We start from the raw sequence: 27,543 nt of genomic DNA, 5'->3' as shown, positions 1-27,543 counted from the left end.
AGTGAGCGGGCCACGGACTACAGTTCCTAGACTGCTTCACGCCGCCATCTAGTTGAGGCCAGAGGCGGTGAGGTGGGAACGTCGCCCGCGCAGTGGTGGTAGGCCAGGCGGAAACGGACGGACTGAGTGGAGTCGGAATCCGGGACGCTGGTTGGGCTGGGTTTCCGTGGCCGTGTTTCTGAAAGGACGGCTCGTAACAGGGCCCTCGGAAACTGGGAGAAGCGCGGGGTGGGCGCGCGGGGGATGGAACGTTGAGCGGCACCATGCCTCGCCTGGCGCGACGCTGTAGCCCGGAACCGAACCGCTGGGGCTGAGGGGCGGGCTCGCGGCCCTTAAAATGTCCTCAAGGAGTTGGTTGAATAGGTGTGAAGACCCTCTGGCCTTTCCAAGCCGCTCCTAGAAAATGCCCCACCTTTGGGAAGCGGCGACGGGATGCATAGGAGATAGCAGAAATTCCTTGATGTGTTAGGAGTCAAAACACATCTGGACTTGCAGGTCGCTAAAGTTGCTTTTGCGCGGGAGAAACACAAGCATTCCCCAGTGTCCACAACCCCAGATACACTTTGCATTTTAATAAGAGGCTAGGCACACCAGGAAGACAGATGAGCGCCGCAGCCGGTTTTCTTCCTAGGCCTGCGAAGGTGGGTCTGGGTGAAGCGGAGCAGGGGAGAAAGGGAGGGGATGTTAGAAAAATCCGTTCCCAGAGCTCACTCACACTTCCTGCTGGATGCTGCCCACAAATAGTCGGGAGAGTTTTTTGGTAGACCGGGCCAGGATGTAGTTACCTTTCCACGTGGTTCTTTGCCATTTCAGCATCCTCTCCCAGGGTAAAGGATGCGTGGACTGCTTTTTCCAAGAAGTCTCCAAATCTCTCTCTCTCTCTCTCTCTCTCTCTCTCTCTCTCTCTCTCTCTCTGTCTCTCTCTCTCTCTCTCTCTCTCTCTCTCTCTCCCCCCCCCACACACACACACACACACACAATCTTTCTTGAGACAGGCACTCACCCTAGCCCCAAGAATTCACTATATGATCAAAGCTGGCCCAACTCATACCAGTCCTGCTCCAGCCCCCTAAGTGCTGGGATTACAAGTATGAGCCACTATACCTAACCTTTTTTTTTTTTTAAATGCATCTTTATTTTCTGTGTAGGGGTGTTTTGTCTGCATGTATATCTGTGTGCCATATGCATGAAGGTTAGAAGAGGGTGTCAGATCCCTTTGTCCCTCCTGCCCCCCATGGGAATAACAGGTTGTGAGCCACCACGTGGGTCATGGGAATCCAACCCAGCTTCTCTGAAAGAGCAACAAGTGCTCCTAATGGCTGAGGCTTCTCTTCAGCCCCCTAGCTTTTTCTTTCTTGACAAAGTCTTGTTACATAGCTCTTCCTGCCGCTTCCCAAGTTCTGGTATTGAAGCTAAGTATGTATTACCATACTCAGCTCTGGAATTTTTTTTTAATTGCACTTATCTGTTTGCGGGGCAGGACACAGATTTACATGGAGGTAAAAGGAGAATTGGCAGGAGTCCATTTTCTCCCTCCGTCATATGTGTCCTAAGGATCCAGCTTGCATAGTCAGGCATGGTGGCAGAAACACCTTTACCCACAGACCTATTCCTGGCTGTCCTGGAACTCTCTCTGTAGACTAGGCTGGCCTTGAACTCACAAGTGATCCGCCTGCCTCTGTCCCCGCATGCTGTGATCAAAGGTGTACACCACCACTTAAGAGGTTTCCTCCTAAGTGAGAGGGTCCTTAGCAACCTTGGAGTCAAGCACTGGTAAATGCTGTATTTTATTTATTTATTATTTTGGTTTTTTGTATGTTTGTTTGTTCTTGAGACTTGCATAGCCCAGGCTGGTCTTGAATTTGCTGTGTAGCTGAGGAAGACCTTGAGTGCCTGATTTTTTTTCTGCCTCCCTTTCCCAAGTATTTCAGGATTGTCACCATGTCCAGCTAAACTACATATTTTAAAAAATATATTTTCTATTTAATTATACGATTGTGTGTATAAGTATGTGTGGGTGCAGGTGCCCATGGAGGCCACCTGGAGCTGGAGTTACAGGAGGTTGTGAGCTGTTCAGCACAGGTACTGGCAACCCAACTCAGGTCTTCTGCAAGAACAGTTTGTGCTCTCAGTTCCCGAACCCTCCCTCCAGCTCCAGCCACAACTCTTGTAAGCAGCTACTTTAATTTTCTCTGCTAGGGAGGATGAACTTGCTCAGCAAGAGTGCACATGACCGGACACTATTGTGAAGGAGCTGCAGAAAGCCCCCAAGTCCCAGATGGTAGGCGTGGAAATATAAACCCCCACCCTACCCCACCTTTGCACCCTGAACCTCTGACCATTCTAGGAGATGGTCTCCATGGTAGAGTAGCATTAGAAAGAACTTAAGCATTGAGTTGAGCCTTTTATCCCACTTGGAGGTCAAGGCAGAAGCAGGTGGATCTCTGTGGATTCTAGTTCAGCCTGTTTGACATAGCGAACTCCGGGCCAGTCAGGGCTACACAGTGAGACCCTTCCCAGCCCTGCCTCCCCACTCCCAAAAAGAAATTAATCAGTGAGCAGAGTTTTCCTTTAGCCTCTGTTTTTGTAGTTTTTCTTTGGTTTTGTTGAGGCAAGGCCTCCCTATTGCTCTGGCTGGCCTAGAAGTGCTATGTAAAAGATCAGTCTGGCCTGGAACTCAGAGATCCACCAGCCTCTGCACACACACACACCCCGCCTGAGTGCTGGGATTGAAGGTGAGCCACACCAGCCCATCTCTCGAGCTCTGAGTCCTCTGCATTTCCTGCTGGAAGCATCTTTAAACCCTCACTGGACACAGAACAGAAGAAGACGTTCTGGTTGTGACTGCATATGTCTGGTGGTTTTGTGTGTAATATCTGTAATCTGAAGAGAGGTGTTTGTCTGCACCTGGCTTTGCTGGCTAGGAAGGACTGTGTCTCTGGCCTCTTGAGTGCTTCATTCTCAGAAGCTGGAGGAAAACTGACTTATCCGTGATGCCTGGTGCTCCTTCCCCGGGGCCTGGAGAAGGCAGAGTGTTCTTCCTGTCCAGTGCCAACACATGCTCACTGCTGCATTTTGTTGATGTGATCTACCCCCCCCCCCCCATTTTAGGCACTGAAAACCAAGAAAGGACTGAAAGGTAAGTGGAGACATGGAACATCCCCCTTAATCCAAATACACCTCTCCTTTTTTTTTTTTTTCTTTTTGGTTTAAGGCTGGTCTGAAACACAGAGATCCGCCTGCCTGCCTCTGCCTGAGTGCTGGGATTTAAGGGTTGTGCCACCACAGCCTGGTTGAGACCCTATTTTTTTTTTTTTAACCAAGAAAAAGTTAGTGAGGAGGCTCAGCAGGCAAAGGATCTCATGCCAGGCCCAATAACCTGAGTCCTACAAGTTGTCTTCTGACCTCCACAGATGTCGCTACACACATTCCTGTTCTAATTTTAAAAAACAAAACAAACAAACAAAAAAAAAAAACAAGGTGTGTTGGTGCACTACTTTAACCCCAGCACTCAGATGACAGAGGCAGGTTGATCTCTGTGAGTTCAACGCCAGCCTGGTCTACACAGTTCCAGGACAGCCAGAGCTATGTAGAGAGAGATGGTGTCTCATTAAAAACTAAAAAGACTGGAGGACGAAGACTTTGCTGACACTCTCCTCCTAGACAGAGGGGTGGCGAGAGCAGCCTTTGCTCATGAAAACCGTAGGGTGGCCTCTACTGTTGAGCAGTTTTAAAAAACAAATACATGTAGTCGTAGAAAAACACAATTTCTCACTGAGCTCTGAATTCGGGGATATTTGGTGGACGTTCAGGGTGGGGAAGGTAAATACAGCTGGGTAGGAGAATTAATTCAACTGTGCTTACCTAGATGTCCCCACCACGCCTCCATCCGACAGTGGCCAGGGAGAGTGTAGTCAGTCCAGCTCCAGGTCGGGGAGGGGCTGAGGGGAACCACCCTGGCCTAGGGGCTGGAGGACGGGTCACTGGCTTGTGTGTTTGGGGTGGGTGTGGTGGGTGGAAACAGTTCGAGGAGAAATTACCTTCGGGAAGGTCACTTTCAACTTCTCCCCAGGCTTTTAGAAAGGCCCTGTGGCTCAGCCCAAAGCCTGGGACCCGGAAGTCTCAGGGCTTCAGGTTTCTAAGTGTCATTCTTGCCTCCTTGCTTTCAGGTTCCATTGATGATGTTCTTGGTGACCTCCTGGGAGATGACAGTAAGTGCAGACTGACTAGAGTGGGGGGGGCGTAAGCCTGACCACTTGAGTTCCACCCAGGGACCCACAGGGGGGAAGGAGAGAATTTCCCTCAGCAGCACCAAAGGCTCCTGCTTTGACCACACCCACCAATGCTTATTTCCCAACTTCGGTTTTCATTTGATTTTGTTCCTGGCTAGGCAGCCTCTGTTCTACTGAGCAGTTTCCCCAGCCAGTTTATTACTTTGTACTTTGTGCCGGGGTCTCCGCATGATGCTTGGGCTGGCCTCGAACTCCCTGGGTGCCCAGCGAGCCACTGAACTTTCCCTTCTGCTTCCAGAGTAGCGGTGGTCACAGCCTGTGCCACCAGGCCCAGCTCTCCCATCCTTTTGGTGACGGCCGGCTATGAACGGCTGGGATGTATGTCCCAGTGCTGTGGAGTGTCTGCTCATGTGCTTTGCCCACTTGGTTAAGGCACCTGGCTGTAAGAGTCCTCATATCACTTTGTTCTTTTCTAAGTTTTTTTGTAATGCTGGGAGGGGAACCCAGGGCCCTACACTTCTGAGCTGCTTCTCTCAGCCAGGTTCCTTATAGAGTCTTTCTTTTAAAAATCTCTTAGGTTTATTTTTTTGCTTTTTGGATTTGGAGGGTGGTGCATGCTTGTGCATTTGCACATGTGTGGAGATCAGAGGACAGCTCCTTCTAGTCTGTGGAAGCATCTTCATCTGAGCCATCTTGCTGGCTTTTTATTTATTTATATTTGAGATGGAGTATCACTATATAGCCCAGGCTGGCTTCAAACTTGAGGAAATTCCCTCCCTTAGCCTTCCCTGTGCAATATTATAACCATGAGCCATCATGCCCAGATGGCCCCTTACTATTTGTGTCCATGTCGCTGCACTGAGGAACAGGGCTTAGGGGATGTGCAGAGCTCACCAGGGGGGATCAAGACTTCTGTTTTGAGGGAGAACCATGTATTTCAGCCTGCGTTAGGATTATGGAAAACCCATCGTGCCTCTGCCTTTTCCTGTGGCACAGGTGGGTGGGTTGAACTGTTCATTGGCACTCCTGGCATCTGGGATTGACTTCCTACTGGGAAATGTACCCGCTCCACTCATGTTTATCAGGGATGGCATCGGGATGTGCCTGTGATGCCAACAACCCTTCTGTGGAAGGTGCAGCAGGCAGCTAAGTGGCGGAATCACGGTCCTCTTGGTTGTGGCTGATTGGCGTGGTGTGACCTGTCTTGTTTTCCTTGTTCCAGCAACACTGCTTGAGAAGCCTGTTGAGCCAGCCTCACGTGCCAGAGACACAGCAAGTGTACCTCAGTGGCCTGCTTCCAAGGCTAAAGCAAGGTAGACCCTGTTGGCCCCTTTCCTGCACTACGCTCCATCTTGGCCAGTGCACCATTAATGTTGGGAGATTGTACTTCTCCCCTCAGCCCTGAGTATTGATGGAATCTGAAGGCCTGGCTCCTAGTCCTCCATCTGTTACTGGTCATCCCACGCTCCTCTGAGCTTCGGTTTCAGTAACCCTGAAGAAAGAGGATGGTTCAGATCACTGCCTTTCAGATTTGTTTAACCCCTGAGAATGAGAACTCCACCTTTTGCCTTCTTTCCATCTAGGTGGGGTGGGGCACACCTTTATTCCTGGTAGAGACGGGTAGATGCCTGTGAGTTTGAGGTCAGGTCTACATGGAAGTTCCAGGCCAACCAGGACTACATAGTGAGACACTGTCTTAAAAGCAGAGAGAGAACCGGGCAGTGGTGGCGCAAGCCTTTAATCCCAGCATCCGGGAGGCAGAGACAAGCAAATCTCTAAATCTCTCTGAGTTCGAGGCCAGCCTGGTCTACAAAGTGAGTTCCAGGACAGGCTCCAAAGCAACACAGAGAAACCCTGTCTCAAAAAAATCAAAGCAGAGGGAGACCAAAGAAAGAAAATTATGATTTTCTCTTGTTTTAGACAAGATTATTTGGATTTTGTTGGCTTTTTTTCTTTTCGTTTATTTGTTTGTTTGAAAACAGGGTCTTGCTATATAATCATACTGGCTTGGTACTAACCATGTAGCCCATAGTGAACTAGTCTCAAACTTGGAGCAGTCCTTCTGCCTCAGCCTTCCAAATACTGGAATTACAGACATGTACTACTATGCCCAGCTTTAACTATAACTAACTTTGTGTGTATGTGTATGTATGCATATGAAGGCTGGAGCTGGTCTTTTGGGTATTTTCCACTGTGGTTCTCCACCTTATCTTTTGAGACAAGCTCTCTCATTGTGTCTGGCACTCAACAGTTTGCTGGACTGGTTGACTGGGAGCTCCAGGGATTCTTTTATTTGCATGCCCCTCTTCTCCCCACCTAGCACAAGGGTTGCAGACATACAAGACCTTGCCCAGTATTTTACATGGGTGTTGGGGACACGGATGCTTAAGATGCTAACTGAGCAGGTGTTTCACTGACTAAGCCATTCGTTTGTCCCCAATATTTTTCCTTCACCCCAATATTTATTTATTTATTAACAATTTATATTTAAAGAACTTCACTGCTTTAAAAAATAGAAAAACAATTTAAGTAGAAAAGATCTATACTGTGTGGTCTGTGGATTTTGTTTTGTTTTGTATTTTTGAGACAAGGTTTTTTTATGTAGCCTTGGCTGTCCTAGAACTCACTGTGTAGACCAGGCTGGCTTCAAAGTCACAGATATCCACCTGCTTCTGCCTCCTGAGTGCTGGGATTAAAGGCATGTACCACCACACACAGCCATATGTGAGATTCCTATTTTTTTTTTTTAAGATTTATTCATTTGTTATCTATCTGCATGCACAGAAGAGGGCATCAGATCTCACTATAGATGGTTGTGAGCCACCATGTGATTGCTGGGAATTGAACTCAGGACCTCTGGAAGAGCAGCCAGTGCTCTTAACAGCTGAGCCGTCTCTCCAGCCTTGAGATTCCTATTCTATTGCTGTCCTCCGGAGAAATCTCTCCCAAGTTCACTCTGACACTGTAGCCTGCCCACAACTCTGTGAGACAAGGTCTCGTGTATTATAAATTGGCCTAAAATTGAGTACCTGAGGGTGACCTGAAGTCCTAATCCTTCTCCCTCTACCTCCAAGTGGCGGGATAGCAGGTGTATGCCATTACACCTGACTGGCTTGCCTCCCTCCCCTCCCTTCCCCTTCTCTCATTTCCTCTCCCTTCCATTCCCTGATGCTAGGATTGACCCCAGGGCCTTGAACATGCTAAACACATGCTGTAGCACTGAGTTACACCCCCAGACCCAAGTCTTAACTTTTATAAATCACCTAATGGCTTAGTCATATAGATTGCTGATGATGTCATCTCTTTGCAGATCCCTCCCCAAAGACAGTGTTGAAGGGCCACTGGGAGCTGATGCTGAGGTGAGCCTGGTCCATTCTCCAGTCTTTAACCTTTGTGCTTGTCCCCAAAAAGTGAGACTGGAGTGGCCTAATAGCTCCTCACAGAAAGATTTAGAAGTTTAGAAGTTCCTGCAAAGTTGGCTTGTTTTGTTTCATTTTGAGGTAGATTTTCTCTGTGTAACCCAAGCTAGCCTACAACTCAAGCCTTCTGCCTCAGCCCAAAACAACAAGATCAGGGATTACAGATGTACAAACTCATTTATAACTTGGACTCCCCCCCCCCACACACACATACACACGTTTTTTTGATTTTTTGAGACAGGGTTTCACTATGTGGCTCTAGTTGACCTGGAACTCACCTTGGAGACCAGGCTGGCCTCAGTCTGGAACTCATAGAAATCCACCTGCCTCTGCCTATAGGTGCTAGGAATGAAGGCATGTTTCACCATGCCCAGCTTTGTACCTGATTCTGTTTGTTTGTTTTTTGAGACAAGAGTCTCTCTGTGTAACAACCCTGGCTGTCCTGGAACTAGTTTTTGTAGACCAGGCTGACTTTAAACTCAGAGATCCGCCTACCTCTGCCTCCCGAGTGCTGGGATAAAAGGCAGGCACCACCACCGCCCGGCTTTGTACTTGATTCTTAGAGTAATGTCCCTAGACTGCTGAATGGACCCAAACAGCATCCATTTCTTCCTTACCAGAACAATGAGCTAGATGACAGAGCGCTCCCAACTGCAGAAATGGGCATCACCTCTTCCCATGACAGCCAAGCTGACTAGGTGCATGATTAGGAAGTAGTCTTCCTGAAGGCCTGTGGTGGAAATAGCTTCTGCAGTTAGGGATAGACACTGAGAACACTTCTGGGGCTCCACAGACAGGCTGATTTTACTTCAAAGAGCTGGTCCCAGGAGATTGGGGAGCAAGAGACCCTCCTGTTGATGCCTCATCAGTTAAGCTCTCTGCCCCTGCTGAGTAAAAGCAAGATGATTAGGACTGGGAACCCCCAAGCCTGCTGGACCCTGACTGACACTAGTTTCGCTGTGTCTTCACCTGTGGCCTAGGTCTCCAGCGTCTCGGATGCAGACCCGCAGGTCTTCTTGCAGAACATGAAGGTAGCCAAACAGCTTCGCCCCCTTCAAGGCTGGGGTAGGTGTGGGATCCCAGCAGGTCAAGCCAGGGCTTTCCAGTCCTGTAACTTCTCCTGTATAGCCCTGGGCATCTGGAGCCTGGGAAGTCTGCCACAGGCCTCTAGTAGGAACCACAGACTTTCCTAGCTGGGACCACCCGGGGAAGTAGATCAGGGTTAAAGTTTCCTCTAAAGTCTGTTCCTTGCCTTTCCTGTGTTTTTCCCCAGATTCCCTGTCAAAAGCTCTTCCCTCTCATCAGATAAAACTGGAAATAAATCTGACTCTTCAGAGAGTTGTGGGCGTCAGCCACCTCTGTTCTGTTTTCACAGCCAGCAGCCCTGTTCTCGTTCTGCCATGGTCCCCGGGTCAAGGCAGAGCTCTTGGCTGCAGACTTGCAGCCCTGTGTGCATTTCGTCTCCATTTCTCTCTGTGTTGACTTGTGTCTCACTGCAGCCTCATGCGCCAGCTCCCACCCCGCCCACTCTGCCTGCCTTTGGCTCCATTTTCTTTTCTTTCTCACCAGTTTCCTCGGTTTCTTTCTTTGATCCTCTCCCCTGGGTGCCCAAGCCTGTAGTCCTCCACCCTCCAAGCCAGTCAGCTCTGTGCTGCCACAGAAAAGCATTCCGTCACCAGGACATTTCTTTTGGGATGAGGTTGGGAGCAGGAGTTGGTTTGGCCTCTGGTGAGGGTGGCAGATGGCAGCAGGGAACTGTATTGGTCACATGGCCACAATTTGAAGCACAACAAAGGAAGACGATGGATGTGGTTCTGGAGTTCTTTTCAAGACACTGCCCCCAATGACTCAGAGGCTCCTACAAAGCCCCTACTTCCTAATACCACCTCCCCAAGCCAAGACTTTCGTATCATCTAAACCATAGCCCCTTCCAGACATCAGGCTTCTCTCCCACTGTCCTAGGACCTGGATAGCATGGACGATGATCTCTTTGGTCAGATGAAGTCTCATCCACCCTCTGGCAAAGGACCTGCAAAGGGTTCTGGGAAAGAAGTGCCTAGCAATCCCAAGCCTGCTGGCACATTAACAGCGAATGAGAAAGGTATGCGGAAGTTAGCGCTGTGTCCTGTGAGTTTTCTGTGCTCTATTGCTTTGAAGAGACACTATGGCCAAGGCAACTCTTTTTTTTTTTTTTTTTTTTTTTCTAGACAGGGTTTCTCTGTGGTTTTGGAGCCTGTCCTGGAACTAGCTCTGTAGACCAGGCTGGTCTCGAACTCACAGAGATCCGCCTGCTTCTGCCTCCCAAGTGCTGGGATTAAAGGCATGCGCCACCACCGCCCAGCTAGCCAAGGCAACTCTTAAAAAGAAAACATTTAATTAGAGCCTGGCTCACAGTTTCAGAGGGTTAGTCCATTATCATCATGGCAGGGAGTGTGGAGGCCCACATGGTGCTGGCGAAGTAGCTAAGAGCTACCATCCTGACCCACAGACAGAGAAAGAGAGACACTGACTGGGTCTGGTTCAGACTTTTTTTTTTTCTAATCTGTATATTGCCGTGTGGTTGTGGCCTACCAGTAAGGTTCCATCCAGTGTCCAGCATCTGTTTCCTTCTCCCTGACTCCGCCTACTTTCTCCTCCTCTATCTGCTTAGATTCACACCTTGCCCTATTCTGCACTGCAATAGGCCCAAAGCAGCTTCTTTATTAACCAGTGGTATTCACAGCACAGAGGGGAATCCCACATCACCTCCTAATCTTTGTAATCCTTCCAAACAGTTCCACTCTCTGATTACTAAGCATTCAGATATATGAGCTTCTGGGAGCCATTGTCGTTCAGACCACCAATGTGCCTAGGATGAAGAGGCCAAGCAGCCAACTGTGTGTGTTTATGTGGGGAAAAGGTCTGATCCGTTCTTGTTTCTGGGTGACTATTGCTGTGAAGCTTCACCATGACCAAAGCAGCTTGGGGAGGGAAGGGTGTACTTGGCTCACACTTCCACAACACTGTTCATCTCAAAAGAAGTCAGGAAGAAACTCCAACAGGGAAGGATCCTGGAGGCAGGAGCTGATGCAGAGTCCACATAGGGGTGCTGCTTACTGGCTCACTCCTCATGGCTTGCTCAGCCGCTTTCTTATAGAACCCAGGACCACCAGTCCAGGGATGGCACCACCCACTGTGGGCTGGATCCTCCCCCATCAATCACTAATTTAAAAAATGCTCTGTAACAGTGGGTCTCAACCTGTGGGTCCTGAGCCCTTTGGTGGTCAAACGAGTCTTTCACAGGGGTCGCACGTCAGACATCCAGTTGATAACAGTAGCAAAATTACAGTTGTGAAGTAGCAATGAAATAATGTTGTGGTCGGGGGTCACCACAACACGAGGAACTATATAAAGGGTTGCAGGATTAGGATGGTTGAGGACACTGCTCTACAGGCTTGCCTGCAACTAAACCTTATGGAAGCATTTTCTTAATTGAAGTTCCCTCTCAGATAACTTTAGCTTGAGTCAGGTTGACTAAAACTATCTAGCACAGCTCTTTTACAGCTGCTAGAGGATCATTTTTATCTAACATGAAAAGTCTGGGCTGGGGTATGGCCTAGTGATAGAGCACTTGCCCCTGCATGGCTTCCTGGGGTTTACTCACACTGCAAAAGGGAGAAGTGTGGCGCGGCTTGGGAATCCCCCGAGCCAGCGATTGGTGGTGAGGGGTGGGAGTACCTTCCAATCATGTCTCCCTCCCAGAGGTCCAGGTGAGAAGCGGGTGTATGGATTGCTCTATGGCTGTGCTTACAGCCAAGAACCTCAGTTTGTCAGAACAAAGTGCCCGCTGTCCCTGGTGCTCAAATACAGGGAAAACCTTGGGCAGGAAAGACTCAGTTCTAAGACTGCCTTCTCTCTTCTTCCTGTAGGGGACACCATTGCCACTAAGAAGCCACCTCTCCCTTCCAGCAACTTTGGGCTTCAGTACAAGAAGTTTTCCTTTGAAGGTATCAGAGTCTCGTCTCCCCCACTGCATGTCCCCTTTTCTGGACTGCTTTGCTTGAGAGCAGCCTGGATGCTGCTGCTGAAGGCCAAGTCTCTGTGTGTCAGAGGAGCAGGGAGCTGGTCACGATTAGGAACTAACTGCTCTAGTAGCCAGGATGTTCGAGGAACTTACTCGCAAAGACTGTGAAGCCAGGCTTCAAAGTGAAGGAAAAGGTCCCTTTTTCTTTATGAATGGATTCATGCCTTAGGGACATTTCTAGGAGTCCCAGGGTTCACTCAACTCCCTATGCCTTGCTTAAGCCCCTCTGCGCCTACCCTGCCCCATAGACCCCACTGTGGATGCTGAAGAGCCTGTTTACCCTCAGCTTCCGGCTCGGCTTACCTAAGCAAAAGACAGCAGTCTGACCTTTGTCTTTGTTTCTGGCCATGAGACTTTGAAGACCCCTTGGCGGGACTTCTCTCTGATGAGGAGGAAGAAACTGCCAAGAAGCCACCCATAATGGAGAGTAAGCCTGCTTCCAAGAGCCCCAGCATGGCTGCAAGCCAAGGTAGGAGAGGCCTACTTATGGTTCCAGGGTGGGCAGAGTCAAGGCAGCTTTCTAGTACAGAGCCCAGACCTCGGCAGGGCAGGCTCTAGGACTAGGGAGGTGAATGTGTAATCTGGGGTGGGGTTAGAGTCAGGGTCCCTGAAAAAACCAGACAAGTGCAAATGGTTGTCTTCCCCCTACTCTGTTCAGTCACCAAGCATTGGGCCCTGCTTTTCTTTCTTAGGTCCTTCTGTTCCTCTAACTCCTGGGGATACTCCTATCCGGAAGAAAGAATTGCTGTTTGACGAAGGGGACGACATCATGACCACCCTGGGTTTTGAAGACAGCCCCAAAGCAGAGAGGAAGAAGACCGGAGACCAGTAAGAATCGTTATGAAGTAGGGAGTCCCTGGCCAGGGAAAAGCTCAAAGGTTACAGCAACATGGGAGCCCCATGTCATGGCACGGTCCTTCCATACCTGTCCCACAGGGAAGGGCCCCTTCCTGCTCGCTCGAAGCTGGATGAACTGCTGGGACGAGGCACAGCTGCCAAGTTCCTTGCTCGTCCAGGCGCTGGGGAGCACAGAGAGTTCAAGCTAGACAAGAAGTATCAGAAGCCAGAGGGTGAGGACGCCTGGAGGAGGGAGGGGGAGTCTGTACCGGCTGCAAGGTTGCTGTTCTCTCTCTGTCTCCCCCACATCCCGTTTTTTTTTTGGGGGGGGGTAGTTTGGTTTGTTTTTTGAGATAGGGTTTCTCTATATAGTTCCTGGCTGGCCTGGAACTCACTGTGTAGACCAGGGTGGCCATGAACTCACAGGAATCTGCTTGCTTCTGCCTGTCACGTGTTGAGATTAAAGGTGTGTCCTACTGTACCCAGTTTTTTCCTCTCTTTTGAGACAGTGTATTACTCTAGACTAGCTTCAAATTCATAATAATTCTCTACCCAAGTGCTGGGCTTAAAGGTGGGAGCCACTGTATTCAGCTCAAACCACATCTTTAACAAAAGCTTCCCTTCAGAACACACATTCTGAACTCTCTGTCACAGAGACAGCTGTGTCATGAGATATCTTACCCATAGGTGGTCTAACACTGTGCTGCTTTCTGTAGCTGCTCTTTGATTGGCCTCCACTCATTCATCTGCTTTCCCTCAGTCTGGAGATGCCACCCAGTGGTAGAGCATTTGCCAGATCCTGTAAAAAGTTTGGCTTTCCATGTTCTAGATCATGTTCGTGCCCTTTAATTTACAGACAAAGAAGACAGCTGGGATGATGAGATCCTCACCTTTGGGGCTTACCAGCCCACTGTAGCCTCCTCTGAAGGCAGGCAGTCTCGCCGACAGTCGGTCAGGTAAGTGAAGACTCAGGGAGGTCAGCCTCGGGCACAGGCCTGTCCCTGTAGCCTTCCCCATCCACCCAACGGACATGAGTCTGCAGGTGCCAAGGGGAGAGGGAAGCTAGGAACGCCCAAGTGTGGGCATTGAGTGGACTGGCTGCCCTGAGCCCTGAGCTCCTCAGCAGGGAAGGAGGAGGTGGGCTTGCTTCTGCTGACACCCTGAGTATCGTGAAAGGCTGTTTTGTCACAGCCCAAGGACTAGTACAACCACCACCCTGAGTCAGCAGTGGGGCTCCTCCTTGCCTTCCAGGAACCCTGCCTTTGGCTTTGTCCTCATAGCACACACTCCTCATTTGCAGCAGAAATAGACCAGCAACCAACTTTCTGGAATTTGTAATCTTTCTCCAAGTATATGTTTTTGTTTTAAAAGGATTTGTTTGTGTGTGTGTGTGTGTGTGTGTGTGTGTGTGTGTGTGTGTGTGAATGTTTTGTCTGCATATATGTCTGTGCACTATGCATGTACCTGGTGCTTCAGGAGGCCATAGGAGGATGTCAGATCCTCTGGAGCTCAAGTCCTCATGCTTATATGACAACCAACCTGTCTCTCTAGCCCTTTTTGTTGTTGAGACAGACTGGCCTCTAACTCCTGTGTAATCAAGGATGACATTGACTTTATCCTCCTGCCTTCACTGGGCAGAATGCTGGGACAACAGGTGTACGCCTCCATCCTGGTCGGCTGTCAGTACAGATGAGCTTAGTATATGCTAGACCTGTGGTCTGCCAGTTGAGCCTCATCTCCAGCTGCTGTGGGATGTTCACTGTTGTTCACACCGTTCTGACACAGTCGTAGCACAGGCTAGGTTTTCACTTACAGCAGTCCTGCCTCGGCCTCCTGAGTGCTGGGATTACGAGTGTGAACCACTAAGCCCAGTTTGCTATGGGCCAGATATGCGCCCCCTCAACAGCAAAGAGTAAAGCTCGTATGGGGGCTAATGGGGTAATGGGCTGGACTTCCTCCCCTGTCTAACACTCTCTTTTCTGTTTTGAAGCAGGTTCTTGGGAGAAGGTGGCTCAGACCTTAAGGGAGAACCTAGCTTCAAACAGAGCCCTCCCCCTGCTTCCAGCCCCATCCACCCCAGGAGAGGAGGAGCCGACTGGTTAGGCCTTAAGGATGATGACCTGGCCCTGCCGGATCCCTCTCCTGTTCAAAAGGCTCAACAAGAAGACTCAGCCATTTTGACACCCTCTCTACCCCCCACTACAAACCAGCACTCAGCCCCAGAGCCACACTCTGTGCCAGCTGGACTGCCCTCAACCGCAAAGTCAGCAGCCAAGGGTGTAAGGCCCTCTCCCAAAGCCAGTCAGGCCTCACCGAAAACCTCTGAGGAGAAGGACGACGACTGGCTGAGCCATGTCATTTCTCAGAAGAAATCCCACGGTCTAGCCAGAGAGGAGCATGCTGCACCCTCTAAGGGCCTGAACTCATTTGGATCATCGGGTCAGACCCCTTCTAGCAGGTATGGGCATGGGCCACCACGGTTGGTGGAAAGGATTTGGCAAGGCTGAGGGGCTAGCTTTGCCCACCTTACCTGTTAGAGGATACTGTTGTGGGCACTGATGCCAGCTCCGCTTTGCTGCCCAGGTGCTGGTGACACCCATGCCCTGACTGCGGTGGGGACAGAGGATGTTTTGAGGTAGCAGGATTCACTGTCTGTTTGTCTGAGCCACAGCCTTGTCCACAGTACCAGTCAAACTGACAAAGAAACCCACTGTGCCAAATGTAGGTGTTTCTGTCAGCTCGTTAAAAGTGGCTAATGCGTGTATGAATTGAGCTTCCTGTATCTTCTTGGAAGCGTTCGAGTAAATGTGGAAGCTGAGAGGCAGCTCCTGAGAACGATAGAATGGCTGTTGAGTGAGGCTAGGGAGTGAGTGACCCCTGTAGGTGGGAAGGGAAAGGGGCCAACAAGGCCAAGTCCAGAGGAAACAGTGACAAACCTTGCGACCAGAACCAGGCGGGGGAGATTGTGTGACTTTGTGAGAGTCTTGGGACACCACCACCGTGTCCTAGACATCCTAGAGCTGGTGTGTTGGGGGAGAGCAGTTTTGACAGTGACCGGAGATTGAAGAGAGAGCCAAGGAAGAAGAGGAGCTAATAGAAGAGAGTGATCCGAGGGTTAGCTGTGGGGAGGGGCGGTTGAGCCGCACTAGAGTCCAAGACTGAACAAAAAGAAATGAAAGATGCAGCAGTTGAGCTTGAACTCAGCTCCAGTGTGTGTGACGTGCCCCTGGGTGCTGTGATTAATGGATGCCGAGGTGGGCAGCAGGCCACAAACTCCAGGAGCCCAGCCTAGAACACAGTCCAAGAGGCAGGAGAAGACTGCTGTAAGCTTCATGTCTGGGGCATGTCTGGGGCTGTCTTCCTGTAGCTCACCATGAGCCTTTACCTTTAATATGGACTTTCCTCAGCCAACCTGTTGCGAGCACTCAGGCCCTTGAGCAGGCCGCTGCTGGAGAAGCCTCGGGAGCAGCTACACAAGGGATCACAGCTGTCAGGCCTGGCATCACAGGGTATGTCCAGAGACAGGGCCGGGAAGGCGTGAGGGTAACGGGGCCAGCCCAGGCCTCCTTTCCTGGATAGATGATGACTGTGCTGGGACCCAAGGTGGCTTGCTGACTGTCGTGTTCCGCGTCTATGCCTAGATGACAGAGATGTCTGAGGGCACATACCACCTCCTTTACCAAGCCACCAGTGCAGCCGATCCTTCGGTCCAGTAGAGTACCAGCCCTGAGACCTTTTCACCTAGTATCTGAATCCAGTGTTTTTCTTTGCTTCCCCTTCTCTACTTCTGTTGGACACAGAAGCCGATCAATGTGCCCTCATCTTTGTCCCCAGATCCGCCATGAGTTGGAGCCCAGCCACTACTGTCCTTCCTGTAGGTGATCCCAAGACGGGAATGGCCTCTGCCTCTGGGGACTTCTCCAGCAGAGGTTTGTTTCCTTCTTTGGAGTTTAGCCGTGGGTGAGGAAGAGGTACCTTGAGCTCCTTTGGGGACTCTGGAAGATGAGTGACAGGGACTCTTCCCAGATGCCCCTGGCTCCACAGTTCTCTGAACCTTCTTCTCTTTTCTCTGTTGTCAAATTTTCAGAGCCTGCAGTTTATGTTCCACATTCCCAGGACCACACGGGGCTTTCTGTGCCTGTCCAGGTAGGGAAGGTGGACAAACAGGTATAGATCTTGGGCCCAGAGAACAATTCTCCCCTGCTCCAGGAACTGGACTTTGACATTCTGCTAGAATATATCCTGTATATCCAGTAGGCCATTGCCCACTTGCTCTGGTGTCCCTCATTAGCCCTTCCTGGACTTTTAGCCTCTCTGCTCCTGAGTGGAGGTGGCTGTAACTGCCAGCATCAGTAGGGAGCTGGAGCTGGCTGCTGTGCAGGAGCAGCTTGGGATGTTCCCAAGAAGGCATTAGTACAGACTTGGCATTGTACTCAATTGTACTCAGGAGGCTGAGACAGGAAGAGTACCACATGTCTGAGGTTGACCTAAAGCTTCATAGTGAGTTCCAACCCATCCTGGATTCAAGAGGGGTGAGGGTTGCTCTCTAGAGGAAGCTTGCCTGGCGTGTGCAATACCCAGGGTTCAGTCCCCAGTACTGGAAAAAAAAAAGAGAGAGAGAGAGAAAAGAATGTAGTCTTAGCTACTGTTACATTCTGATCCTTAGGCAGCAGAACCAGAGAAAGAGATGCTGGGCCTGGCATGGGCTTCAAAGCCCACCTCTAGTGACCTATCTCCTTCAACAAGGTCACATCTACTCCAACAAGGCCATACCTGAATCCTTCCCAAACAGTTCCACTGAGCAGGGACCGGGCATTCAAACATGAGCCTATGGGGACAATATCACTCAAAGCACCACCATGTTCCGTCTCACACAAACACCTGGACTAGAAGACTGAGGTAGAAAATCAAGTTTGAGGTCAGGCCTGGGCTATAGTTCAGGCAGGCCAGCTCCTGACTACAGCTGTCCTGTTGTTGCACTGGAAGACATCCCCATCTATGCATCTTCCTGCTGCATCACTGGGCCTGGGAGGTAGGACAGCCAGGAGTAAGTCCCTGAAGGGACCTGACTGCAACCAACTGTCACCTAGGCCTATTGGCCTGACCTAAAGGGCTGGGTTAGAAGCTTCTGTCATAACTGAGCCATTTGTTTCTCTCAGGCTAGCGATGGCTCCTCACTGAGGAGGATGTCCTTGGGGAGGGAGGCTGCTCTGTTTGCTGACCAGAGCTCTGATGACTTCCTTGCAAGGCCAAGGCCTAGAACTCGCCAAGATCCTGTTCTGCTAGAACTCTGGTCTCTAGCTACCTTAAAGGATGGCCAAGAGTCCGGGTGTGGAGGCGGAGGAGCTCAGCAAGAGGCCTGTCAGCTTCTGGTTGGAACAGCTCTTATCCTCTCCCACAGCCCATGCTCCCGGAGTCTGTGATACAAAGTCTGCTGCCAGGCTCAGGATACCAGAAGCAACTCCTGGCTGCCCAAGGGCAGTTCCCAAGCAGCACTGCCCAGCTTCAGGTTGAGCTGCTGCAGAGCCAGACCAAGCTGGCCGAGCTGGAGGCCCAGGTGAGAGCTGCAGGGCAGTGAGGGCCACTGTCCTGGGAAGCAGTTGGAGGCATCACCAGGAGGGAGGAGGGACTGAATGCACAAAATGTGGAATTGGCTGCTTGAAGGTCCCTACCGCCCTCGCTTCACCCATGCCCAGGTGCGGAAGTTGGAGCTGGAGCGGACCCAGCACAGCATGCTGCTGGAGAGTTTGCAGCAGCGGCACCAGGCCGACCTGGAGCTCATTGAAGATGCGCACAGGTATCCGCTGTCTCCAGTCTTGGGGACTGCCTAGCTCATGTTCAGATCTCCCTGAGCCCCAGGATCATGTCAGTGTGCTCCGTGAGACCCTTTACTTTAGGTGGGTGTTCTGTTGACAGAAGCCGAGTCAAGGTACTAGAAGCATCCTACCAGCAGCGGGAGGAGCAGCTCCGCAGAGAGAAGGAGGCGCTGTCAACTCAGCATGTGTCATACTGCCGGGAAGCTGAGCAGGCCAGGGCTGAGCTCATAGCTCAGCACCAGCGGCAATTGGCCCTGGCTGCACAGGAGAAGGACCAGGAGGTGGCACGACTTCGGGAGCTGCAGCAGTAAGGAGACTAGGGAGTGGCCTTGCAGGACTGACAAGAGGATGGGCAGGGGCTGGGGAGTAGGCTTATGAGGATTGGCCGGCTGACAGCAGTGCCCAGGAGACCACAGTGTGGCTCTACAGCCTGTGCATAAGCTTGCCCTTCCCTTCGGCCCATTGAGATGGAGGCTCAAGGCTGAGCACACCAACCCATTGCCTCTCATGGGTAGGGTTCCACCCACTCTGCTGGAATGGGGGGGTCTGAAAAGTCATGCACTGAGCCTCTCTGGATGGGAATGGAGCTAAGAAAAGACTCTGGAGGGCAGAGCAGCCCATGGGCGAGCACAGAGGGCTAGGCACATAGCTTCCTCCTATGCTGAGAAAGGGATCCTTTGCTGAGCAGCAGGGTGGATGTGCACGTGGCATGGAAGCCATGAGAGATGAGACAGAAGAGCCAGGAAACTGAGGCTCTGAGGCTCTGCCTGAAGGAGGAAGAGGAGGAGATGGTGCTCAAAGGCATGTTCCTTTCATAGTCTCTGGTGTCATCTGTGGCCCTGCTCACAGTGATCCTTGGCCTTCCTGGCCTCTGTTGTCGTCCCCTCAGGGCATCCATTCTGGAGATGCGCAAGGACCACGAGCACCAATTGCAGAGGTTAAAGATGCTGAAGGACCAAGAGATCGATGCTGTCACCAGTGCCACCTCCCATACTCGGTATGTGTGCTACCTGGTGCTGCTTGCCCAAGGGATTGGTTGGGCCTGGTGTCCTGGGCGTGCCCGGGATGAGATGCCCTGATAATCCTTCAGGTCCCTGAATGGCATCATTGAGCAGATGGAGAAATTTTCCAGCAGCTTGAATGTGCTGTCCTCCCGCGTGGAGGCCTCACACCTCACCACTTCACAGGAACGGGAGCTGGGGATCCGGCAGCAAGATGAGCAGTTGCGAGGTAGCCCCTCTCTGTAACTGAGACCCCCATGTTAGGAAGGACGGCAGTCAGTGAGCACCCTGTGTATTGCCCCCAGCTCTGCAGGAGCGGCTGGGCCGGCAGCAGCGAGACATGGAGGAAGAGCGCAGCCGACTCCAGGAGGTCATTGGGAAGATGGAGGTGCGCCTGAGTGAGCAGAGCCGGCTCCTGGAACAGGTGAGGCTGTCCTGGTGTGCAGGAAGTCTTCAGACCAGGGCCGCCTGTGATCTCAGCCACTCTGATTTGACTCTAGCCCATGGGTCAAACCCATGCACAGCCATTCTCTCCTCCACTCAGGCCGGCAGGGGCCAATCTTGTTCTTCCTGTCTCTTCCTCTTCTGTGTTCAGCCCTACGCTGGGTCCCCCAACACCTGCTCGTCAAGCCACCCTGCAGAGCCCTCTATTATCACTGTACTTCTCTTCCTCCTGTCACTCAGATCTGTCACATCACCCCTGTGACACTGGGATGGCTACTCTTGACTAAATGTCAGTTAACGCCTTATGTGACAACCCTACATGTCATTTATAGATGAAAGTGAGCTTGGGCCTCCTTTTTTTTTTTTTTTTTTATTTTCAAGACAGGGTTTCTCCGTAGCTTTTTGGTTCCTGTCCTGGAACTAGCTCTTGTAGACCAGACTGGCCTCGAACTCACAGAGATCCGCCTGCCTCTGCTGGGATTAAAGGCGTGCGCCACCACCACCTAGCTGTTTTGTTTCATTTTTAATGTGTGTGCGTGTTTTGCCTTTGGAGGCCAGAAGAGAACATCATATCCTCTGGAACTGAAGTTACAGATGGTTGTGAGCCGTTCTGGGGTACTGGGAACTGACCAGTCCCCTGGAAGAGCAGTCAGTGCTCTTAACTGCTGAGCCATGGTTCTAGTCCCTACGCTTTAGTCTTTAAGGAAGACTAAACTTGCTGAGCTTCTCCCCTCACGCTTACAGAAACGGTGGGTTCCCAACATGTGTGACTGATAGGTAATGGGTCAGACCTGGCGGTTCAGGGCAGGGCACTCCTGAACCTTCCCTGTGGTACAGTCTGACCTGAGTACTGGAGCCTCCTAACTCAGAACTGCAGGAACTGGACCAGGGCAGTACCTCCCAAGCACCTGTCACTTCGTGTTTCTTTGGAAATGAGGGGTTTATGACTTAGCCTGAGAGAAGCCAGATTTGCCCAACTCTTTTGGAACAGTCTGGCCTGCTCCTAGAGTAGGGAGCCAACCCTCAGCTCTGTCCTGGGCCTTGCAGGAACGCTGGCGGGTGGCTGCTGAGAAGTCCAAGGCAGAGTCTGCACAGCGCAGCCTGGAGGAGCAGAGGAAGGTCATGGTCCAGCAACTCTCCATGGAGAGGGAGGAGCTGGAGAGAGCCAAGGTGAGTCCAGCTCCACCCTCAGCTGTTGACCCCACCATTCCTGCCTGAGGACACTCACACTCCCCTCCTGCCCCCACGCAGAGTGCCTTGCTAGAGGAGCAGAAGTCAGTCATGAACAAGTGTGGGGAGGAGCGCCGGCGCCTTGCAGCAGAGTGGGCTGAGTATTTCACACAGCAGAAGCTGAGTAAGGAACGGGCCGAGCGCGAGGCTGAGAGGGCGCTCCATGCGGACTCCCAGAGGGAGGGCACCATCATCAGCCTGACCAAGGTAGGGCTCAGAGCCTCTGGCCCTGCCTTCCAGCTGTGTGCAAATAATCCCGGGCCTAAGAAATAAGAGCACACAGCTGGACATGGCAAGAAACTGGAGCAGCAGTCAGCACCCCGGGTAACTTCCTTTTCTAAGGCACTGTGCATATTTGTCTTACTTGCTAGTCGGTTCCTTTGACTCAGATATGTAAGTGAGGAAAGTGATAGTAGAGACACTGGACATACTGAATTTACTTGACTTGTGTGGGGGCCCCCCAAACTGGGCTTCAGGCTTCTCTGATCCATGTCCAAGAAGCCCCGCTCTATTGTCCACTGCCAGAGGTGAGGGGGAAGGAGTCCCCAAGGGCTGTCTGGAGCCTGGTGTAGCTCTGGATGGGGGACCTCAGCATTGATTCCACCTTCTCAGGAGCAGGCAGAGCTGACAGTCAGGGCCTGTGAGCTCCGGGCCAAGGAGGAAAAGCTGGCTGCTGAGAGAGAGGCTTTGGAGAGAGAGCGCCAGGAGCTTCGGCTGGAGAAGGACAGGTTACACAAGGCCAGCCTGCGACTCCAGGCCCGTGCACAGGAGCTGGAACACATGAGCAAGGTGTGTCTTGGAAGGGCTGTGGGATGAGCCGCCATGTGATTCTAGCTAGCCCTGACCCATGGTCTCCCTGCAGGTGGCCTCCAAGAGGTATGAGGAGGGTGAGCAGGCCCTGCAGGAGGCCCAGCAGATGCAGTCTGAGCAGCAGGGCCGGCTGCAGGCAGTTCAGCGGCAGCAGGAATGGCTGCGGCAGCAGGAGCAGCGTATGCACCAGGCAAGGTTCCAGTTCCCACTCTTCTGTCCCTCGGTCCCACCTGCCTGTCCTTCTCACTGAGTCCATCTTTTGGGGGTTGGGCGCAGGAGCATCTGAGCCTGGCGCAGCAGAGGCTGCAGCTGGACCGTGTGCGGCAAGATGTGCCCTCCAGCCTTCCAGGGCTGCGCTCCACAGTTCAGGGCCCTGCAGTGGCCAGCATGGATGGTAAGTGACTCCAGGAAGATGGGACACAGTGGGAGGAGTAGTGGCAGGACCTCCTCTAGCCGCTCACTAGCGGCTACTTGAAGCTATTTATTTGAAGACAGGGTCTTACTTTGGAGCCCAGGCTGAGTTCAAACTCAGATCTTCCTGCCTCAGCATCCTGAATGTTAGATTATAGGTGTGTCTACTGTTGAGCTATTGAGTATCTCTCTAGCCCCACCCCCTTTATATTTTCTTTTTGTTTATTTTTGTTTTATTTTGTTTTTCAAGACAGGGTTTCTTTGTGTAGCTTTGGCTGTCCTGGAACTCGCTTGGTAGACCAGGCTGGCCTCGAACTCACAGAGATCCGCCTGCCTCTGCCTCCCAAATGCTGGGATAAAGGTATGCACCACCAGCTTTGTTTTCCTTTTTGAGGGGAGTTTTGTTGTTTCTGGTTTTGTTTCGAGACAGTATGTAGCCCTGGCTCTCCTGGAACTCACTAAGTAGACAAGGCTGGCCTTGAATTCACAGTTAGAAATTCTCCTACCTGTGTTTCTTGGTACTGGGATTAATGAGCCACCACACTTTTTTGCTGTTGTTATTTGTTTGTTTTTGTTTCTGTGGAGTCTGACCTTGTAGACCAGGCAGGCTTTATTCCTCCTCCCTCTGCTACCCCTTGTTAGGATTTCTCTGCCACCACAGGCTCCAAGTCTTCTTTCTTCCTTGTTCTTTTGTACGTGGGTCTGTGCACCCATGCATCTGTAGAGCCCACAGGAGGTTACCAGGAGTCTGCTCCAGCACAGTGTGCCTTGTCCTTTTTAAAGAATGTTGTGGGGGATGTTCTGTACTGGAGGAAGGCATCAGATCCCCTGGAACTGGAGTTACAAATGCCTGGGAGCTGCCATGTGCGTGCTATGACTGGAACCTGGGTTTTCCAGAGTCTCCAGGACATGGGCCAGGCTCTTCCCGTGTATGCAGTGTGGGTCCTGCAGGAAAAACCAGGCCTCTCAGTTTTCTCCCTGACATTGGCTCCTGCCTTTCTCGTCAGCCATCCAGGCCCCTGCTCTCACCATTCCTCAGCATAGCCAGATACCTGCTGCCTCAGTGCCCACACACCTTCTTGCCAAGCTGCTGCTGCTGAAGCACACAGCAGAGCAGGTGAGTGCCGCTGGGCTCGGGTTCTCGCACACACATTTATAACGGACTGTCCCTCCAAGGCCCTAAGGAGGTCTGGCCCCTACTCATAAAGGGGAAGAATAGACCACTAGGACTGGGGATTTGTTAAATGGTAGAATACTTGTCTAACTTGTACAGTGCCCTGGTTCAATCCCCAGTAATACCCCCTGTTAAAATTGGTTTTGAGCCAGGTGATGGTGGGACACACCTTTAATCCAGCACTTGGGAGGCAGGTGGATCTCTGAGTTTGAGGCCAGCCTCGTCTACAAAGTGAGTTCCAGGACAGCCAGGTTACACAGAGAGAAACCCTGTCTCAAAAAAATCAGAGAAAAAAAAAAAATACAGAGCCTGCAACTTTCACCCCAGCACTTGGGAGGCAGAGACAGGTAGATATCTGAGTTCAAGGCCAGTTTGATCTACATAGGAAGTTCTAGACCAGCCAGGGCTACACAATGAAAATCTGCCAGGAGGAAAAAAAAGACAAGAGGCGGCAAACTGCCTACATAGCTAAGACCCTTCTAGGCACAAGAGGTCAACAATACCCTCTTAACCTGCAAATAACCTTTGACATCAGTGGCAATGGCGGCCACTCAAGGCGCAGGTCCCACATGGAGTGCTCAGGCCGAAGACTGCATGTGCATCGTGAGCTTGCCTTCCTCACAGCCCTGCAGAGCCATAGCCTTAACATTTTCCTTCCTGTTTGCTTTTTGTTTGCTTGTTTTGTTGAGATGGGGTCTCTCTCTGTAGCCCAGGCTAGCCTTGGATTTGCATGCGGTCCTCCTTCCATTGCTGGAACTACAGATGTGAGCCAGCATGCCCAGCTTTGAGACAATCTTATCAGTTTGTAGATGAAGACACTGGCCTAGAGACATGAGGTCACTGCTGATAAATTCCAAGACTCTCAAGTCCTTGCCAGGACTGACATCATGGCCTGTCTCATTCCATGCCTGAGCTCCCACGTACCCCCACTGCTCCCCAGTGCAGGGAGTTCCTCAGCGCAGGCTGGCTCTCCAGGGTCAGGAGTACCCTGTCAGGGCACAGAAGTGTGAGCACTTACCTGAATCTGCCTGCCTCACAGGACCACGACTTCTTGGAGAATGAACAGTTCTTCCTGGAAACTCTGAAGAAGGCGCCCTACAACATGGCATACCATTCTGCCTGATGATAGCCAACGCCTCCTCAGCCAGCCCGACCCAGAGCTCCCCCTCCCCGGAGGAGGCTCCTAGGAAGGTGGCGCACTACCCAGAGCCTGATTACAGCTTTCTGTGTGGACAGAGTATCTGTGTGTTCTTCCCAGCTAAGAGGCAGCAGGTGCCTCCCCAAGGGAGCAATGACATCAAGGCCTTCTTACCACCAATCGCCCACTCCTGTCCCATAGTAAGGCCCCAGCTCATCACCCCCTTCTACGGGGCAGCCACTGGAGATTCTCATGCCTGGGCTTTTCTCAGGGCACTAGAGTGGGACACCATGCATAGTCATCTATTTCTCCCTGACTGAGAGGTCCCTTCCCACTAGGGAACAGGGAGAAGGGCCTCTGAGCCCCATCTCATTCCCATTACTCCCTGGTAACCAGCCAACTCAACATGAACACACTAGCTCCTTCCTCCCATCCAAGTCTCTACCAGAGGTGGGCGTGGGGAGCTGTAGACCCGAGGGTATATGGAGAAGCAGAGGAGGGAGGAAGATTTTGGGAGTTGGAGCCTCTGCCTGGAAATAAGGTACCCCTGGGGCCTGTGAGGGACCACACAGCTGAGCTGCTGCTGCTCCTCCAGTCTCTGGTATGCCAAGCAGGGTATCAGGAGTTGGCAGGGGAGGAGAAATGATCTGGCAGACCAGGACAGAAGGACTCAGAAAGAAACCACAGTTGTTAATACAGCAGCTTGCATTCAGGGGTGCTCCTCGCTTTCCACCCTGAGCAGGTGTGCCCACAAGAGCAGGGGCAGAGGAGACACATGAAGCTGTGTTCACAGGGGCAGAGGAGACACATGAAGCTGTGTTCACAGGGGCAGAGGAGGGACACGTGAAGGTGTGTTCGCAGGGGCAGAGGAGACACATAAAGGTGTGATCACAAGAGCAGAGGAGACACATGAAGGTATGCCCACAGGAGCAGGGGCAGAGGAGGAAGGTGCGAGAGGGTGAGCCAGAGTCTGCCTGTGCTCCCCAGAGCTATTCTCAAAGGAACCTAATTCTCTTGGGCCCATTAAACTGCTCTATTCTTTGCGATTCTGTTTTGTTTTTGCATTGCTGGGGACCGAACCTGGGGCTGTACACATGGTGGGTAAATAAATGTTCTTCCCCTTAGTTGCCCTTGAAGCCCATCCATATGTTGCTAGGACCCACTGGAACGTGTCCTTAGTTATTAGAATGTTTGCCCTGGCCAGTTGTGGCTCACATGTGTAATCTCTGCACTCAAGTGACTGAAGAAGTGGGATTGCCTTAAATTTGAGATTAAGTCTGAGCTACAGAACCTTCCAAGCCGGGTCAGCTGACTGCAGAATAAGTGGTGGCACACCTTTAATGGAGCACTCAGGAGGTAGAGGCAGGTGGGTCTCTGAGTTGGAGGCCAGTCTGATCTACAGAGCAAGTTCTAGACCAGCCAGGGGTGTGTAGAGAGACCCTTTCTCAGAAAAAAGAGAATGAAGTTCAGTGTGTGCTTTATGCTGCTATTATTTTGGAAAACAGAAGAGGCAGGTAGTCCTGCAAAAGGCTGACCTAAAGTGGCCAGGCACAGACTTCTATGACCATATTATACCCTTTCCTCTGGCACCTGCTGGCCTTCGGGATACCTGGAAGGGAGTAATTCATGACCTGTGCCTCAAGGGTGGAAGAGGACACTTGGGGATTGCAAACCCTTGCACAGGATGACAAGTAGCAGGGCCTGGGCTTGAGTTCCCATAGGGGAAGAGGATGTGACACATGGGGCAGGTGTGATGCTGCTGCTCTAGCTGGTGCCCAGAAGGACTAAACGAGCCTGGGACTCAGTGCTCTCAACACATAAACAGTCGTGAGTCAAACCTGCGTGGAGAGTTGTGGATCTAAAGATGGGCAATCAGCTGGCATGTACGGGGCCACCTTGCATTTTTGTTTGTCACCACCTGAAGGGAAAGTGGGCGACTTCCAGCACATGGGAAGGAAGGCGCTACAATGAGAGTCCCAAACACCCTGGTCTTCCTAAGTAGTGAAGCAAGCTGAGACTTAGCAGGTGAAGGCAGCCTACTGTTACCTTGTTCAGGACTCTCACGTGGCTGGCTGTGGTGGTAAACACCTGTACTCCCAGCACTCAGGAAGTTGACTGCAGGCTTGTGAGCTCTAGGAGTCTGGGCTACACTGAAAGACTTTGTCTCTAAAAAGAATAAAAGAGATGGTTCCATGGTTAAGAACACTTGCTGTTCTTGTAGAGGTCCTCAGTTCCATTTCTAGCACCCACGTGGCAGTTCCCAACCCTCTGTATCTCCAGCTCCAGGATATCCAGTGCCCTCTGCTAACCCATGTGGCATCAAGCATACACATGGCATGCAGACATACATGCAGGCGAAACAGCCACGAACATAAGATCTTGACAAGTTTGAGCTTATCGGGGTAACCACTACTCACTGAAGCTTTATGAAGGACTTCTGCATTTCTAAAATGTGTGGGTGCCAGAAGGACATTGGGTCCCCTACAGGCAGTCGGGAGCCACCAGTGTGGGTGCTGGAACCTAACCAGGTCCTCTGGAACAATAGCCTGCACTCTCACCCAACAGCGGAATCATCTCTCCGGCCCCACGTTCACATATTTGAAAACCAGTCGTGTCTGTGAGCTACAAAAGACAAGAGGGAGCCAGGCAATGGTGGCGCACGCCTTTAATCACAGCACTCGGGAGGCGGAGGCAGGTGGATCTCCGTGAGTTCAAGACCAGCCTGGTCTACAGAGCTAGTTCCAGGACAGGCTCCAAAGCCACAGAGAAACCAAAAAAAAAAAAAAAAGACAAGAGGGGACAGGAGTGAATACAAGAAGCGTGTGTGTGTGTGTGTGTGTGTGTGTCTATGTGTGTGCAGTGCACGGGAAGGGACAGAGGATAGAGCTGCACCTTACTGTGCTCCTAGGGACCTGGACATGTATCAGAAAGGAAGTCGTGATGAGGAGCCCAAATCTCTGACAGCCTG

The 27,543-nt window shown here is 51.5% G+C and overlaps 1 protein-coding gene across 6 annotated transcripts; it reads left to right on the top strand.

The window, feature by feature from the left end:
* Fbf1 (Fas binding factor 1) lies at positions 1 to 25,621 on the top strand. 6 transcript variants are annotated; one of them, XM_050140347.1, is made up of 30 exons: positions 3 to 641; positions 2,200 to 2,281; positions 3,112 to 3,139; positions 4,170 to 4,211; positions 5,455 to 5,545; positions 7,543 to 7,591; positions 8,632 to 8,682; positions 9,614 to 9,752; positions 11,560 to 11,637; positions 12,067 to 12,183; positions 12,407 to 12,542; positions 12,651 to 12,784; positions 13,408 to 13,507; positions 14,542 to 15,009; positions 15,959 to 16,060; positions 16,386 to 16,480; positions 16,639 to 16,697; positions 17,953 to 18,108; positions 18,248 to 18,348; positions 18,468 to 18,674; positions 19,257 to 19,364; positions 19,458 to 19,597; positions 19,674 to 19,792; positions 20,860 to 20,982; positions 21,064 to 21,249; positions 21,655 to 21,831; positions 21,905 to 22,042; positions 22,129 to 22,246; positions 23,271 to 23,380; positions 24,477 to 25,621. In XM_050140347.1, the coding sequence occupies exons 2-30, from the start codon at positions 2,279 to 2,281 to the stop codon at positions 24,558 to 24,560; spliced, it is 3,459 nt and encodes a 1,152-aa protein (XP_049996304.1). In that variant the 5' UTR covers positions 3 to 641; positions 2,200 to 2,278; the 3' UTR covers positions 24,561 to 25,621. The 6 variants fall into 6 exon arrangements, with proteins under 6 accessions (XP_049996305.1, XP_049996304.1, XP_049996302.1 ...); XM_050140345.1 differs by lacking the exon at positions 2,200 to 2,281 and having other exon boundaries at positions 14,545 to 15,009; XM_050140344.1 differs by lacking the exon at positions 2,200 to 2,281.
* The last annotated feature ends 1,922 nt before the right edge of the window (positions 25,622 to 27,543 follow it).

This window comes from Alexandromys fortis, unplaced genomic scaffold (assembly GCF_014885135.2).
Source record: "Alexandromys fortis isolate MF-2015 unplaced genomic scaffold, M_Fortis_MF-2015_v1.1 scaffold_39, whole genome shotgun sequence".
Taxonomy (NCBI): Eukaryota; Metazoa; Chordata; class Mammalia; order Rodentia; family Cricetidae; genus Alexandromys; species Alexandromys fortis.
The sequence above is the reverse complement of the archived record's forward strand: the minus strand, read 5'-3'. Positions and strand labels throughout refer to the sequence as shown.